The 17,381-nt window shown below is 42.4% G+C and overlaps 1 protein-coding gene across 8 annotated transcripts in view; it reads right to left on the bottom strand.

The window, feature by feature from the left end:
- Positions 1 to 17,381, bottom strand: part of LOC140187120 (endonuclease V-like) — a 162,497-nt gene that overhangs the window by 73,608 nt on the left and 71,508 nt on the right. The window contains exon 8 of one of the 8 annotated variants that reach the window (XM_072242088.1): positions 2,089 to 2,331. The exons of the other annotated variants lie outside the window; for them this stretch is intronic. Coding sequence (XP_072098189.1) covers positions 2,281 to 2,331 — 51 coding nt within the window. The 3' untranslated portion in view covers positions 2,089 to 2,280. Of the gene's footprint in view, positions 1 to 2,088; positions 2,332 to 17,381 lie in introns of those variants that run through there. 8 annotated transcript variants of the gene reach the window in all.

Genomic DNA, 17,381 nt, shown 5'->3' with positions numbered 1-17,381 from the left:
CGCAAATATTAAAAAAGAAAATATGATAAATAAGTAATAAATAATATTGCAAGCATGAAGGGAAGAATGAACGGAACAGAGGTTTGTTTAATTTTCCGTTTTGCCATCGCCAGAAATTTCTTATTCAGTTCCTGCCATTTTTTCAAGTTTAAAAAAGAATAAATCATCTGAAAGCTGAACAGACAGCTAGAATATTAAACATGACAGATGCCCCATTGACAGCAGTGCCTGATTTATCCTGTTCCGTGAACAAAGCTCAGAAGTGACTAATCTTATCTCTGTTTGAACTGCAACCCTGATAAGTGAATGATCTTGGTGAGGTTCTGCCTATTATTTAATTCCAACACTGAAATGTCATGATGCATATTTATGAAACTGCCTATGAATTTGTTTTTCCAAACTGAAGGATTAGTCAGTTAATAGGAAGCAAAAAAATTAAAATAAACAAGACAATTATAGTCCTGACAGAAAAATTGATTAAAATTAAATATTTATAATAAATATGAACAGATCTATATTAAATGCTACCTGAATGATCCAAGATTGGTGATCAGGTTGAGTAATTTAGCAATAAACACTCAATGACCACTTTATTAGGTACAGCTGTACACCTGCTCATTTATGCAAATGTCTCATCAGCCAATCATGTGGCAGCTACTCAATGTATAAAAGCATGCAGACATGGTCAAGAGGTTCAGTTGTTGTTTACATCAAACATCAGAATGGGGAAGAAATGTGATCTAAGTGACTTTGATTGTGGAATGAATGATTGTTGGTGCCAGATGGTGTAGTTTGAGTATTTCAGAAACTGCTGATCTCCTGGGATTTTCACGCACAACAGTCTCCAAGGTTTACATGGAATAGTGTGAGAAACAAAAAGCATCCAGTGAGCAGCAGTTCTGTGGGTGAAAACGCCTTGCTAATGAGCGATGTCACAGGAGAATGGCCAGACTGGTTCAAGCTGACAGAAAGGCGACAGTAACTCAAAAAAACGTGTTGCAACAGTGGTGTGTAGAAGAGCATCTCTGAATGCACAATACAATGAACCTTGAGTGGATGGGATACAGCAGCAGAAGACCATAACAGACAGGAGGTACCTAATAAAGTGGCCACTGAGTATATGCTAATGGATGAAGACTGTCTTTTGAGTTCCTTCTTTGATCATTAAACTGATTGTTAATCAAAACAACACACATCAAAGTTGCTGGTGAACGCAGCAGGCCAGGCAGCATCTGTAGGAAGAGGTGCAGTCGACGTTTCAGGCCGAGACCCTTCGTCAGGACTACTTATCAATGCAATAAAAGTGTCGACTCTGTGCTTCTCAAGGTGAGAGCATGAGAATCAAGCTCCAGTGACCCCCCCCCCCACCCCCCGGGATTGCCAGTCCATGAGGCTGGCGTTCGAGGCCTAGTGTCTGGACCCCATCATCGACAAGTCTGGAGTTTGAGGCTTAGTGCTCAGTAATTGGTGTTTGCTGGGATTAATACCGAGGATCGAGGCCCAAGGGTCTGGAAATCAAGGCCCGTTAGCCAGAGCTGAGCCCATGAATCTTGAGTCTGTTCAGGAGTCGAAACCCAATTTCTGCAAACCCAAGTCTGAGTCCAAGTCCGCTGGAGGCCAAAGAAGGCAGCCTGTCCTGGGGTTAAAGGACTGTGTATCTGCATGGGTGGGAGGGAGGAACGGGGCTTGTTTTGCTGTTGTGTTCTGTGTTGTTCTATTAAAATAAAAAAGATTGTGGGCATGCTACGTTGGTGCTGAAATGTGTGGTGACACTTGTGGGCCGCCTCCAGCACATTATCGAGTGTGTTAGTCGTTAGCGCAAATGATACATTTCACTGTATATTTTGATGTATACGTGACAAATATGCTTGAATCTTGAATCCTCTATGCCTGTACCATGATGTATATTGCTTTATATTTCCAGCATTAAGTGGTTTATGGTGTGGGCATTCCAGGTATAAGGTAAGACACCTCAGCGTACACAATGTGCCTGAGTCCCAAGCGGAGTACAGTAGTTTCTGTGAAGCAACAAACAAAGGAACTGTCATTGCCTCGGTGCTTCGAACACCAACAATCTTTTTCCTTCCACGGAACCTGCTCGACCCACTGATTTCCCCAGCAGACGGTTTTGATGCTACAGATTGCAGCATCTGCAGTCTCTTGGGTCTCCGTAGATACTGCTGCAGCATCTTTTCACTTCCTTCATCAACATCAAGTCTTTCTCAGGAATACTGTCATCTCCCTTCCATTCACGCAAGAGATTCTGCTGACGCTGGAAACTCAGAGGAATACACACACAATGCTGGAGGAACTCTGCAAGTCAGGCAGCATCTGTAGAGGGGAGTAGATAGTCGACATTTTGAGAAGAGACCCTTCAGCAGGACTCACTGCCAATGTGGGCAGCATTGTGATTAGAATCAGGTTTAATATCACCGGCATATGTTGGGGAATGTGTTAACTTTGCGGCAGCAGTACAATGTAATACATAATAATAGAGAAAAAGCTGTTAATTACAATATGGATATTTATATTAAATAGTTAAATAAGTAGTGCAAAAATGTAAATTAAAAAGTAGGTCGTGTTCGTGGGTTCAATGTCCATTCAGAAATCGGATGGCAGAGGGAAAGAAGCTGTTCCTGAATTGTTGAGTGTATGCCTTCAGGTCTCTGTACCTCCTTCCTGACGGTAGCAATGAGAAGAGGGCATGTCCTGGGCGTTGGGGTCCATAATGATGGACACTGCCTTTTTGAGGCATCGCTCCTTGAAGATGTGCTGGATACTACGGAGGCCAGTGCCCATGATGGAGCTGACTGAGTTCACAACTCCCTGCAGCTTCCTTCGATCCTGTGCAGTAGCACGTGCACCCCCCCCCCCCACATACCAGACGGTGATGCAACCAGTTAGAATGCTCTCCACGGTACATCTGTAGAAATTTGCAAGTGTTTTAGGTGACATACCAAATCTCCTCAAACTCCGAAGGAAATATAGCTACCAGAACTCATTTCCTGTCAAACTTTCACAGTCCCCTAAATCATATGCTTTCTTGATGCAAAGCTGCGTGCAATAATATTAGACCGTTGTGGTCATTTTTCAAAGAAACAGATCAAAATTTTCCACTTCAGTTACCTAGCATCTCCTACTTCTACTTAGTCAGTCTCATGGGATGGAGGGCGATGAGCCACATTGGTTCTGCGGTTTCTGAGGGAATCGATGAGGGAACCTCAGACTCTTCCTCAGATGAGGCAGAAAGTACTCGAGATGGGCGTTCCTTCCACTTATGCAGAGCTTCTGTGTGCTTCCAATGCAGACTCATGGTCCTGAACACCATCCCGTGTGGCTCGTGAAACTTCACTTGCCCCATCATTGAAATGTTGCAACCAATGGACTTAGTTTCAAGGACTCTAGGTCTCATGTTCTCGATATTTTATTGCTTGCTTGCTTGCTTGCTTGCTTATTTATCTATCTATTTATTTATTTATTTCCTTCCTTCCTTCTTTTTGTATTTGCACAGTTTGTTGTCTTTTGTACACTGGTTGAGTGTCCAGGTGGGTGCGGTCTTTCATTGATTCTGTTATGATTGTTATTCGAGAGAATTATTGAGTATGCCTGCAAGAAAATGAATCTCAGAGTTGTATATGGTGATATGGATGTACTTTGTGAGAGTAAGAGTTCGGCATGGACTAGAAGGGCCGAGATGGCCTGTTTCCATGCTTTTATGGTTATATGGTTATAAATTTACTTTGAACTCTGAAACAGTCATTTCCAAGACTGGCAAAGTGGCAAGAAATGCAAATGCGATGTTAGCATTCATTTTGACTGAATATAAAACCAAGGGTCTAATGCTGAGGCTCTATAAGGCATTGGTTAGACCACACCTGGAGTATTTGAGCAGATTTGGGTCCCTCAGATGTGCTGGCATTGGAGAGGGTTCAGAAGGGGTTCACGAGAATGACCTCAGGAATGAAACGGTTAATGTATGAGGTGGGTTTGATGGTTCTAAGCCTGGACTCGCTGAAGTTTAGAACAATGGGAGGGGAACCTCACTGAAACCTATCAAATATTGAAAGGCCTAGATAGAGCGGACATGGAGATGATGTTTTCTATAGTGGGAGAGGCTAGGGCCAGAAAGCACAGCCATAGAATACAAGGACACCCCTTTAGAACAGAAATGAAGGGGAACAACTTTAGCCTGAGGGTGGTGAATCTGTGAAATTTCTTGCCACAGACACTGTGGAAGCCATGCGATTAGGTATATTTAAAGTGGAGGTTGACAGGTTCTTGATTATTAAGGGCTTCAAAGGTTACAGGGAGAAGGCAGCAGAATGGGGTTGAGAGCGTAATAAATCTGCGAAGATGAAATGGCAGAGCAGACTCAATGGGCTGAATGGCCTAGCATTGCTCCTATTTCTTATGGTGTGTAGGTAATCCAGGTTTCAGAAACATAAGGGAGGGCAGGATTTACTGCTATCTGGTTGACCATGAGTTTTGTGCCAGATGTATCTTTAAATACATTGTTCCTTAATTATTCAAAGGCTATTCTGCTGCCCCAAAGGCAGTGATGAATCTCAATCATTGATACCATTCTTTGCTGGACAGCCTACAACAAACTTCTAAGGGAGGTGGTCTGTGTCTTTCAGGGTCTCGCCGTGAACCTTTACATCTTTGCATGATTGAATAATGTTTAAATCTTGTGGTCATATATTTTCAAAGAATGTAGGCCACAAGTTTCATAAATACTTACCTACAAAAGAATGTAATCTATGAAAACAAAACTTTGTGAGACATCACAAGGTTATTGTGTTTATGAATTTTACATATTCGTACAGTACCTTATGAAAATATGCAAGAATTAAAAATGCAAGGACTTGCTAAGTGACTGATGCTGAAACTTAATGTATTTAGATTGTTGAGAATATGATTTTAATGAGTTGATTTTGCCCTAAGTTCAAAAAGATATATCTATTTTATTGAATGCACTAAAATCAGTCTGTCTTGAAGAAGAAATTGGAATCATCATACACTTCTGGATTTATGTTCAGTATTTTTATGAGATTAACAATGTTATTAAATATTTATATAGCTTAATAGTGCAGCAGAAAATACTGCACTGCCCTCTTGTGGCCAACAATGTGCCATCTCCTTACAATAAACCATCTACTGGCAGAACTGAGTGAACTGAGCAGCCTCTCTGGGAGGAAAGAAACTGTCAATATTTCAAGCCGAAACCCTACATCAGGACTCCAAATTCCAGCGTCTACTGACTCCTGTGTCTCCAATATGACTCGTGCTGCTCTGAGTGTATTTTGTATTTGCATAATTGTTGCCTTTTGCACATTGGTTGTTTGTCTATGTGTATAGTTTTTCACTGATTCTATTGTGTCCCTTTGTATTTACTGTGAATGCCTGCAAGAAAGTGAATCTCTGGGTAGCATATGGTGCACTTTGATAACATATTTACTTTGAAATTTGAATGGGCAATTTTCAATGTGCTCCACTCCTACTTAAGAAGCCACTAACTCTTAAGTTCTTAGGTAATGCTTAAGAAACAGAGGGAGAGAAACTTCCTCAGCCCCAAGGCTGGAGATGCAGTGGGATTGGAATTTGACAGAGGGGTATGGGGGGGTGCATGAAGGACAGTTTTCAACTGTTTAAATTATGGTATGGAGAGAGATGGTCCAGAAAACATCAGAACCTAACCTTAAGTTAATATGAAATTAGCAGCTAAACTGGGAGGGTCATGCCAGACTGTGGCTAGACTGGGTATCCCCTTTTTTGGAAGGACACAGACTTGATGCATGTTCTTCTGTTGTAAATTTTTATTGGTTTTATAATGTTAATCTTGATGCTGGGTCTGTGTCCACTAAATCCTGCAGCCACAAGGCTCTTCATATTCAAGAGTATCCTTTGTTGTTGGAAACGTCTCTCAATAATAAACTAAAATAGAGAAATACAGGTGATTCTGCTACAATGTGGCAGTTGTGCTCCTTATAAACCTTGCACTATATAAAATTACATTATAAAAACAGTTGTGTGAAAGGGAAAAATGAGATTTGGAGCTAGAGAGTTTCAGACTCAGTAATAGTTATTTTTCCTATGTGATCTTCAAAAATAAATGTGTGTTTAATAGCTATAACTTTATTTTCAGCTGTGCATTGAACGTATGAACACGATCTCATTACTTCTCATTTTGCTCTACTTACTTCAAAGTTTCAAAGGTTCATTTTATTGTCGAAGTATGCATGTAGAATATAACTCTGATATTTGTGTGTTGGTGAAAGAAAAGACATCAGCTTGATCAGGACGAAACAGAAAAGAAACAAAACTTGCAGACCCCAAAATGACCCCTCCCCCACAGCAAAAAACAGTCACAATAACTTTCACCGACCCCCTGCACATAACAATCCCCAACCCCCCCTCACTCGTAGAAAGAAACAGTGACAGTAACACCAAACCTCCAACCCTCCCCCTTCCACACAAAAACTAACAGATCACCCACCCCCCCCCACAACTGTTCACACAGGAAAAAACACCAAAAACCTGAAGGAAACCAACGGTACAGTCCAATAATCATATAGACCTCAGAAATGGGAAACTCCTTTTCGTCTGCATACAAGGAGAGCAGCCGCTCAAACTCAGTCCTCCATAGAGAGTGACTGCCAACCGGAGTCCTATTGCCGCTGACCTGGGGACGGATGCGCCAATGCAGCTGATGACCGTCTTTGCTGAGAGCCATCGCTGACCCCTTTCGCATTCACCTCAATGCCTCAATCTACCTGGCCACTTCGAGATGGAGTTGCACCTCGCCGCTGGTCTTTTCCATGAGTCAGCTTGTGTTCTCAGACCTTTTTGACCCCCCATCTCCGATCTCCACAAGACAGCTCTCTGGACGCAGCATAGTGCTGGATCCTTCAATCGAGTTCTGAACTGTACGTCACTGGCTCCAACAGTTTCCGTAACACAAACAAGACAAAAAGAAGCAGAAGGCGAAGGACAAGTGAAATAATTGGATAGATTTGCTATCTGAAAGATGTTGCCCAAGGAATTGTTTGCTGGTGCCATCTTGACCGGAAGTCATTATTAAAAACCTATTTAATTTAACTGTTTAAACATATGCATACTTCTTACAATAATTTTCAATTTTATTATGATATATTTCATGACATATGCAAGTGATAGTAAACCTGATTTTGATTCTAAAGAATACTCAATGCTGTATGTTACATTTTATGTTAAAATGGCCTTGCATAAGAGTCAATAGAAGCGATAGCTTGTCAACTCCCAATGGCCTCTAATGGTGAAATTGACAGCCTGTGTTCTATAGAGACAACAGTATCTGATACTGCCTGTGTTCTATAGAGAACGGTACCTGATTACTGCCTGTGTTCTGTAGAGACAACGGTATCTGATTACTCTCTCTGTTCTATAGAGACAACCTTTGGTCCCCACCTGGCACTCAGCTCTCACCTGTGGCTCCAGTAGCTGTTTGCATGTGACAGCGGCCACACCCCGGGCAACGGCTTTGACAAGCCGACTAAACCAGGTGAGGGTAGCCGACGGGTCTCAAACCCTCGGTGAGATAGGGAGTTGTCTATCCCAGCATGTGAAGACAGACTCCGGCGGATTGAGCGGACGAGACCTATGGAAGGTCCAACGGTCAAGAAGGCGGTCTCTGCAAGCGTTGTGGAACGTGTAGAGCAGGACAAGACACAGAAGACGTCCCGGTCATCCACTGTGCCTAGTCCCGTCTCCAGCCGTCTAGACTCTGTCTTGCCACTGGATCCAGATGGGAATTGGGAAGAGAGAGTGAGGCTGACGCTGCGCAACTCTCCCTCACTTAAATCCAAATCACGCGCTAGTCTTGACACCATCATAATGGTGTCGAGGTCCTCATCGACGTCAACGATGGACAAACAACCAACCAACCAACCATAGAGAACGGTACCTGATTACTGCCTGTGTTCTATAGAGACAACGGTATCTGATTACTCTCTCTGTTCTATAGAGACAACAATATCTGATTACTCTCTGTGTTCTATAGAGACATCGGTATCTGATTACTCCTTGTGTTCTATAGAGACATCAGTATCTGATTACTGCCTGTGTTCTATAGAGACAACAGTATCTGATTACTCCTTGTGTTCTATAGAGACATCAGTATCTGATTACTGCCTGTGTTCTATAGAGACAACAGTATCTGATTACTCCCTGTGTTCTATAGAGACAACAGTATCTGATTACTCTCTCTGTTCTATAGGGACAACAGTATCTGATTACTGCCTGTGTTCTATAGAGACATCGGTATCTGATTACTGCCTGTGTTCTATAGAGACAACAGTATCTGATTACTGCCTGTGTTCTATAGAGACATCGGTATCTGATTACTGCCTGTGTTCTATAGAGATAACAGTATCTGATTACACCCAGTGTTCTTTAGAGACAACGACATCTGATGACTGCCTATGTTCTTTAGAGACAATGGTATCTGATTACTGTGGGAAGTTTCCTGTAATTAGTTTTATTCCCAAAAGACAGCTTTTCTTTTGCTTGTCAATTTACAAAGTAACTCTTAAGTGGTCCTCTACTTCCTGATGGAAATCACATTATAACCAATTCTGCCTATGTAGTACAAATAACATTCCCTAATTCATCTATCGTACTCTATCCACTTCTTATTATGAGAGGAGCTAGAAAAGATGGCGTCAGCAGATTTTGCAGACCTAGACGACTTCTTCCAGTTCTTCCGTGAAACAGATTTTTTTATCATACCTTTCCTTTCTTTTCAAAGTGGCTGGGGTCCTGTCAGAGTCCATGCTACAGCTGCAGCTCATACTACGGTTCTGCACAAGTGGTGAGTTCTTGGACTTGCTGTACGGCCTGACGTTTTGATATCTCCAGTTGTGGCCTGGAAGGTGAGCACCTTGGAAGACCTGGTTCCTCGCCAATCTCGCCGACTGAAGCATCGCGGGGACTCAAACATCGAGACAGCAGGTAGTGTGCGCTGCTGTCGGAAGAAGGCTCCTGCACCAGAGCAGTCACCTTCTCTGTCTCTCTCTTTTAGATGGTGAGCGAGACCCTGCCCATCCTTGAGTCAGGGGACTCGGAGAAGCAACACAGAAGGTTGTAACATCACCAGAGCAATCCGCCGATCTCTGCTCTTGTTGTTTGCAGGAAATCTCTCTCTCTCTCTCTCTCTCTCTCTCTCTCTCTCTCTCCCTCTCTCTCTCTCTCGCTCTCTTGCTAGTGAGAAAGAGTCTTTCTGAGATACCAATGTGGTGGGATGGACTGCAGTTGTTGATTGACTCCAGATCATGGTCTTTTTGGCAGCTTTGCTATTGCTTGCATGCTGGCGGGAGTGGGAGGTGGGGGGAGGGATCGGCGCTTGTGCTGGTGCAAGTGAAGGGAGGGTCAATGCTTTGGCTGCTGCTTGTGCATGGGATAGCTTTGGGGTTCTGATGTTTCTGTCATTCATTCTTTGGGTTCTTCCATTTCATGGATGTCTCTGAAGAGTAAGAATTTCAGGTTGTATACTGTATACATTCTCTGATATTAAATTGAACCACTGAAAACATGCATTGGAATAGAAGAAGAAGAAGAAAGCCCTTAACTCCGAGTGGAGTCATCGGAACGCCGTCATGATGGCGTTTTTTAAGCAGGCTTTCTTATTTTTACCAGGCCGAGTTGCTAGCTCGACGCTCAACCCAGCACGGATGGAAAGCGTGCAAGGGAGCCGGCTGGATTCAAACTCAGGAGCCTTCGCTCCGAAGTCTGGCGCTGATGCCACTATGCCACTAGCCAGCCAATGCACTGGAATAGAACTACCTGTATTTCCTACAACCTGGGTGAGAAGTAAATATTAAATTGACAGCTCTGAATCATACCCAATCTAATCACTAAATCTAAATGTTATTTCAGTGGAATCAGTTCCATTTTGGCTTGGAGAAATATCTGTGGAGTAAAATCCCAGGGATATTTAAAATGTACAGTGCGTTTGAAATTCCTATAATAACCTGCCTCACAAATTGTATCTGAGTAATAGACTTATCATTTTACAATAATGCTCAATTTAACTTTAAATCAAAACCATCATGATTTAGCCAAACATTTTTTTGCCCCAAATTCAGATTTGACGAAGTTTTACTCTAATTATGATCTTGAAAGTTTGGTTGCCAGGGATATTTCACGATAGAAAAATGCAGCAACTTAATTACACTTGCACAATATTCTAAGCCACTGTTGAACCCGACAGCCTTAAATACATCCACGCTCCTCAACTTATGACAGTTGCAGAAGCAAAGTTGTTTGGTATGGTATTCCAAGAGAACCACTAATGAATCGCTCCACCTTCACTGCCTGCAGCTGTTGCTTTCTACCCAGTGACAAACAGCAAACAAAAGAAGCAGAATTAAACTCAGAAGCAAGAGTCCTCTATTGTTTGGACGTGTACAGTAGCTCGATGGAATCAATGCATCAGTTTCAGCCTCAGATTGGTTGCTGATTTCCTTATATCACTGTATACTACGAAGTGGCCACTTTATTATGCACCTCCTATACCTAATAAAGTGGCCACTGAGTGTATGTTTGTGGTCTTCTGTACTTTATTGTTGCCAAACAATTGATACTAGAACGTACAATCATCACAGCGATATTTGATTCTGCGCTTCCCACTCCCTGGATTACAAATCGATAGTAAATATTACAAATTTAAATTATAAATCATAAATAGAAAATAGAAAAATGGGAAGTAAGGTAGTGCAAAAAAAATCAAGAGGCAGGTCCAGATATTTGGAGGGTACGGCCCAGATCCGGGTCAGGATCCGTTCAGCAGTCTTATCACAGTTGGAAAGAAGCTGTTCCCAAATCTGGCCATAGGAGTCTTCAAGCTCCTGAGCCTTCTCCCGGAGGGAAGAGGGACGAGAAGTGTGTTGGCTGGGTGGGTCATGTCCTTGATTATCCTGGCAGCACTGCCCCGACAGCGTGCAGTGTAAAGTGAGTCCCAGGACGGAAGATTGGTTTGTGTGATGTGCTGGGCTGTGTTCATGATCTTCTGCAGCTTCTTCCGTCTTGGACAGGACAACTTCCATACCAGGTTGTGATGCACCCTAGAAGAATGCTTTCTACAGTGCATCTATAAAAATTAGTAGCCCATCCACTTCAAGGTTTGATGTGCTGTGCATTTAGAGGTGCTCTTCTACTCAGTGCTATATTACCCATGACTACTTGAGCTTCAGTCACCTTCCTGTCAGCTTGAACCAGTCTGGCCATTCTCCCCCGACCTCTCGCACTAACAGGTGTTTTCACCCACAGGATTGTCGCTCACTGGATGTTTTATTGTTTCTCGCACTACTCTCTGTAAACTCTAGAGATTGTTGTGGCATGAAAATCCCAGGAGATCAGCAGTTTCTGAGGAAATTAAACCGCCCTGTCTGGCACCAACAATCATTCCATGGTCAAAGTCACTTTGATCACATTTCTTCCCCATTCTGATGTTTGGTTTGAACAGCAACTGAACCTCTTGACCTTACCTGCATGTTTTTATGCACTGGTTGCTGCCATGTGATTGGATGATTGGATAATTAGCACTAATAAGCAGATGGACAGGTGCACCTAATAGCCACTAAGTGTATATTACTGTAGTAAATTTAGAAATATCAACTAGTCCTGAGAGCATGGGAGATGATTCGTAAATATGAGTCATAGTCATACGCAGGCCATTTAGTCCAACTTTTCCAAGCCAACCAAGATGCCTCCTGAGGAAGTAGAGGCAATGGTGAGCTTTCTTGATGGTGGTGTTTAAATGGTTGGACCAGGATAGGCTACTGGCAATGTCTACTTCCAGGAACTTGAAGCTCTCCACCCTCTGTACTTCAACACCACGGAGGTAGACAAGGACATAGGCACTGCCCCCACTTCCTGAAGTCAATGACCAGTTCTTTTGTTTAGCTGACATTGTAGGAAAGGTTGTTTTCATGATAGAATCAGAATCAGGGTTATACAAACGTACATACAGCATATTGTGAAATCTGTTGTTCTGACAGCAGTATAGTACAATATGTAAAATATAATAAGAAATATTAAAAAATAAACAAGTAGGGCCGGCTGGTGGTGCAAAGACATCGGCGCCGGAGCCGGGAGCGGAGGTTCCCGGGTTCAAAACTAGTTGGGTCTGCTCCCGAGCACACTTTCCATCCGTGCCGGGTTGAGTGTCGAGATTGCAACACAACCTCGTAAAACAAAGGGAAAATACTGCGACAATGTCTGTGTGAGGAGTGGCACGCCACACAGTCTCCCTCTCTCTCTCTCACTCTGTGCCTTGGAAAAAGCCATGAAAAATCCATCATCACGGATGCGCGCACGGACACGCAGATGCACACGCTCAGACTCGCACGCACGCAGGCACACGCCAAAAAAGAAAAAAAAGAAAAGAAATAAACAAATAGTGCAAAAAGAAAGCAGAAAATTAACGAGGTAGTGTTCATGGGTTGGTTCACCGACCATGCAGAAATCTGACAGCGGAGGGGAAGAAGCTGTTTTGAAAATGTTGAGTGTGTGTCTTCAGGCTCCCGTACCTCCTCTCCGATGGTAGTAATGAGAAGGGGCCACGTCCTGGGTAGTGGAGGTCTTTAATGATGGATGCTGCCTTTTTGAGGCATTGCCCTTCGAAGAAGTTCTCGATGGTGGGGAGGCTAGTGTTCACAATGGAGCTGGCTGAGTTTACAACCCTCTGTAGCTTTTACCAATCCTGTGCAGTGGTCCCTTCATACCAGAAGGCGATGCGACTAGTTAGAATGCTCTCCACAGTACATCTGTATATGTTACTAAGTTCTCTGTCTCCTTCCTGTACTCCGACTAATTATAACATCAATAAATATGCCAATTCTGAGTATTCTGATTTCACATAAATGTATCTTTCCTCCCGATTTGACATATTGATCCAGCTAAAACCGGATTTTTACCAGACGGCTTCACAGAAGCTGGGTTGAACCCAAAAGTGCATACATCTTAAAGGACTGGTAAGCATTTCTCTGAAATAATATGGTTGCTTTTAAGGCAGTCAAACTCAGCAGTGGTTTGGAATATACAGCACAGTCAGATTAAATTGCTGCATTATTATAGTTCTGTCAGAAAATGTAATATGTGCAATTTATAGCAAGAATGTTATAATCCCAGGTGTGATTAAGATACAAATGATATTATTAAACATCAAAGAAAATGTAGTATGTTCATTACATTAATATTACATTTCAGTGCAGTTGTTTTGCATTTGTGCTACTCTGTATTCTAAAGAGAGTATGTAAGAGGAAAGCACAAATTACACAGGATATATACAGTACAGTAACAGACCATTTAGCCCAACCAATCCACCCTAGGAATTATACCGCACTCAAATTACTTCCCTTTTCTCCTTTACCAAATCTCTCTGCATAATCCCTCTCTCTCTCTCTCTTTCTGATGGAGAGTGAGAGCCTGCCGGTCCTCGAGTTGAGGGGGTTTGGAGAAGCTACGTTGGAAGATTGTAAGATCGGAACAGCGAGTTGCTGGTCTCCCCTCACGTTGCTGCAGTGGAAACCTCGCTCTCCCTTGATGGGTGGGGGGGAGTTTGAGGGAGAAAGCCTCTCTGAGGTATCGAAGTGTTAGGTTACGAACTGTAGTTTTGATAGACTCTAGAGCAAGGTCTCCTTGGGGGGCCTTTTGCTATTGCTTGGGGGGGGTGGGGAGTGTGGGGTTCGGTGCTTCTGCTGTCACTTGTGCATGGGAGGGGGAGGGGGACTTTAGGGTTGATCATTCATACTATGGGGTTTTGTTGATGTCTCTGAAGGGTAAGAATTTCAGGTTGTATACTGTATACATTCTCTGATATTAAATTAAACCACTTGAATTGAACCACTTAATCTGTTATTTCCTTCTTTCATACACTTTTCCAGACTGCCTTTAAATGCATCTGTAATATTTCAAAGTTCAAAGTAAATTCGTGATCAAAGTATATATGTTACCACATACTACCCTGAGATTCATTTTCTTGCAGGCATTCACAGTAGAACAATGAGATACAATCGAATCAATGGAAAATACACATAAACAAGCAACTGGTTCACCAGTAATAAATACGTAAATACCAAAAACATGAGTAGTAGAGCCCCTAAAAATGGTCCATAGGATGTGGAATCAGTTCAATGTTGAGGTCAGTTAAGTTACCCACACTGGTTCAAGAGCCAGTTGATTGAAGGGTAATAACTCTTCCTGAACCTGGTACTGTGGGACCTAAGGCTCCAATACCTCCTTCCCAATGGCAGCAGTGAGAAGAGAGCATGGCCTGGATAGTGGAGGTCCCGATGATGGAATCTGCTTTCTTGTATCTATCACTTCCTGTTCCACATTCATCTAACCTCTCAATTAAATTACTTTGGTCACTGTCTTATATCATGATTTCCAGTTATGTTTTTCCTGACAAGAAAAAACATTCTTTTTTACGTACTCCATCAAGGCCATTCATTATTTTGAAGAAGGTGACAATTTCTTGTAGGCAAAGCAGTTAACCACAGAGAGTTGTGGACACAAGTCAGCACATTACAGAAAGCGTCTCCCTCCATGGACTCTGTCTACATTTCACACTTCCTCGGTAAAGCAGTCAGCATACTCAAAGGCCCCACCCACCCCAGACATTCTCTTCTCTCCTTCTTCCCATCAGGCAGGAGATACAAAAGCCTGAAAGCACATACCAACAGGCTCAAGGACAGCTTCTACCCCACTGCTGTCAGTCTCGAACAGACCTCTTGTACGGTAAGATAAGACTCCTGACAGTCTACCTCATAATGGTCTTGCACCTTACTGCCAACCAGCGCTGCACTTTCACTGTAAATGTAATGTAAGGTAATGTGACAGATGACATACATTATTCATAACAGAAACTATTCTACATAATTCACAAACACCATCATTGAGTTCTTGTGTTTACTTTAAGAAACGGTGTCTGACGTAATGATGTCAGTGCAAGGCAACTCTTTTTTTGGTTTGTTCAGAACGGAAAGGGCTGCGGATTTGTTCAAAATCCTACAGTAACACATTATTCTGTATCCTACCATTGTTTTCCCTTCCTCAATCCACAATTGCAATGAAATGATCTGTATGGACGGCATGCAAAACAAGTTTATCATTATACTTGGTTATTTGATAATAATAACCAAATTTACCAATTTACCTTCACAAGCGAAGAGGTATGGACTAGATGGACCAAGGGGCCTGTTTCTGTCCTGTAGTGTTCTACAACTCCATGTCTATAATATTGAAATTCATCTGTTTTCTATACAAATTCATATACTTTTGCTCTCAAACATTCCACATTAAATGTGGAATGACAGCAATAAATCAGAGAATGTGTCATGCTCTTGAATCAGATGTATTTCAACATGATCTGAAAAGTGTTGCTTCAGTCTTAGGTGAGCAAAGACATTGCTGCTGGTAAATTCCAATTTAAATCCTTTCCAGGCAACATAAAGTCTCTGGGTTTTCTCTTCCTGAGCTACTGTGCAGCAGTGATGAGGCAATATGCTGCCTTTTCATTTTGACCTTCACTGTTCTTTGGCACTGCTTTCAGAATTCACAGTAAGGGGCAAGACCAAAGCTCTCCATGAACATCAAACATCAACTCTCTAAGCATAAGCCTTTGTATTTTTTATTAGGGATAGCGATATAAGGTGTTCCTTCCCTCCACTAACCCGCAGGTCACCCTTGGGCAAGTTGTAGCACCTACTTATCCCGCTCCCCACCCTCGATCAGGGTCACGTGAAGCCATGGGAGCAGGTGGTGGATGGTCGTATGAGCAGATGGTTCACATCACAAGTCCTGGTTTTGCGACCACTGATGCCAGGCTGACAGTCTCTGAAGAGTATTAATAATGGGTGGGGTCAGCTGTCTAATAAAGACACTGCCAAGAAGAAGGCAATGGCAAATCACCCCTGTAGAAAAATTTGCCTAAAACAATCATGGTCATAGACCATGATTGCCATGGCATATGAGACAGCACATAATGATGGTGATGAATATCTTAAAGAAGCCAACTTTAACCGTGAATATTACAAAGGAACTTAGCACCTCTATGTTTTAAGTGATGCTTGTTTTCTCATTGGAGTGTAGGAGAGGAGTATTAACATACAGTAGCCGTCAACCATTTCTGCTCAATTACAATTTCATTTCAGATTCAGATTCATTTATTTATCACATGTACATCGAAAAAGACAAAGAAAAGTGTCATTTGCATTAATAACCAACACAACCTAAGGATGTCACCGAACATTCCAGTCACAACAGTATATTTTATGAATTACACCACATACATTGAGATTTATAACTTACAATGTCCAAAAACAGCCAAGATCCTGACATCATAATTACAGTGTGTATCAGCAGCTAATGTCCTTCATGAGTCCTGATGAAGGATCTCGGCCTGAAATGTCAACTGTTAATTGTTGCAATGATCTTTGCAAGGTAGTTAATGATGGTAGCCAGAAACTGGAAAATATCCAATTTGAAACACACACACACAATCCTAGAGGAACTCAGCAGGTCAGGCAGCAGCTTTGGAAAGGAATATTGAGTCGATGTTTTGGATCAAGAGCCTTCATTAGGTTCTATTCCTTTCTGAAGAAGCTGCCTGTCCCACTGAGTGCCTCCAGAATTTTGTGTGTGTTGCTCTAGATTTCCAGCATCTGCAGAACCTCTTGTGTTCAATTTGAAAATGTATTTTCAATGAATCGACAAAAGAATGAAAATTGATTTCAGATGGGAGTTGGTATGAAAGTGTTCAATACATTAATGGAAGTTGTTTCAAGTTAGGACTCACATGTTGACAGAATATCAACACAAGTATTGAACTGAAACAGTCATCGTGTTACTGCAGGGATAGCTTCCTGAATTAACATGGCCTAATTCTACAGAACTGTAGGCATTTTTACCAGTTCTTATATCATCTTTGGAATATCCCTAAAGCAGCAGAAGTCCATGAGATTCAAACTGGCTTTAACAAAGTAAAAACCTCTTTATGTAGTTATAGCTTATGCTGGGAACTCACTGCAATTATGCTGGAAATGTGTCGCTTCACTGTGTGGACTCTGATCCCTGGTTCGGGAATTGCCCCTGGGTGTTGCTCTCCACTCAGGATCCAGCATCCAACTGACTGAAGGGATGTAGTGCTCTGTCAATGATGCACGCTGCTCCTGGACTGCTCTGATGGCTAGTGAGCTCTTCCCTCCAGGGTTACTGGCTGTCAAACTGAATGCCTTTGACGTTCACACATGTTCAAAAAGGGACTGGCACTATTAGTTCATGGCAGTGTAGGTGGGTAGCATGGTAGCATTATTGGCCTAATAGTTAGCGCAATCATTTTA

The sequence above is a fragment of the Mobula birostris genome, chromosome 24 (genome assembly GCF_030028105.1).
Source record: "Mobula birostris isolate sMobBir1 chromosome 24, sMobBir1.hap1, whole genome shotgun sequence".
Taxonomy (NCBI): Eukaryota; Metazoa; Chordata; class Chondrichthyes; order Myliobatiformes; family Myliobatidae; genus Mobula; species Mobula birostris.
This window is presented reverse-complemented; position numbering and strand designations above follow the sequence as displayed.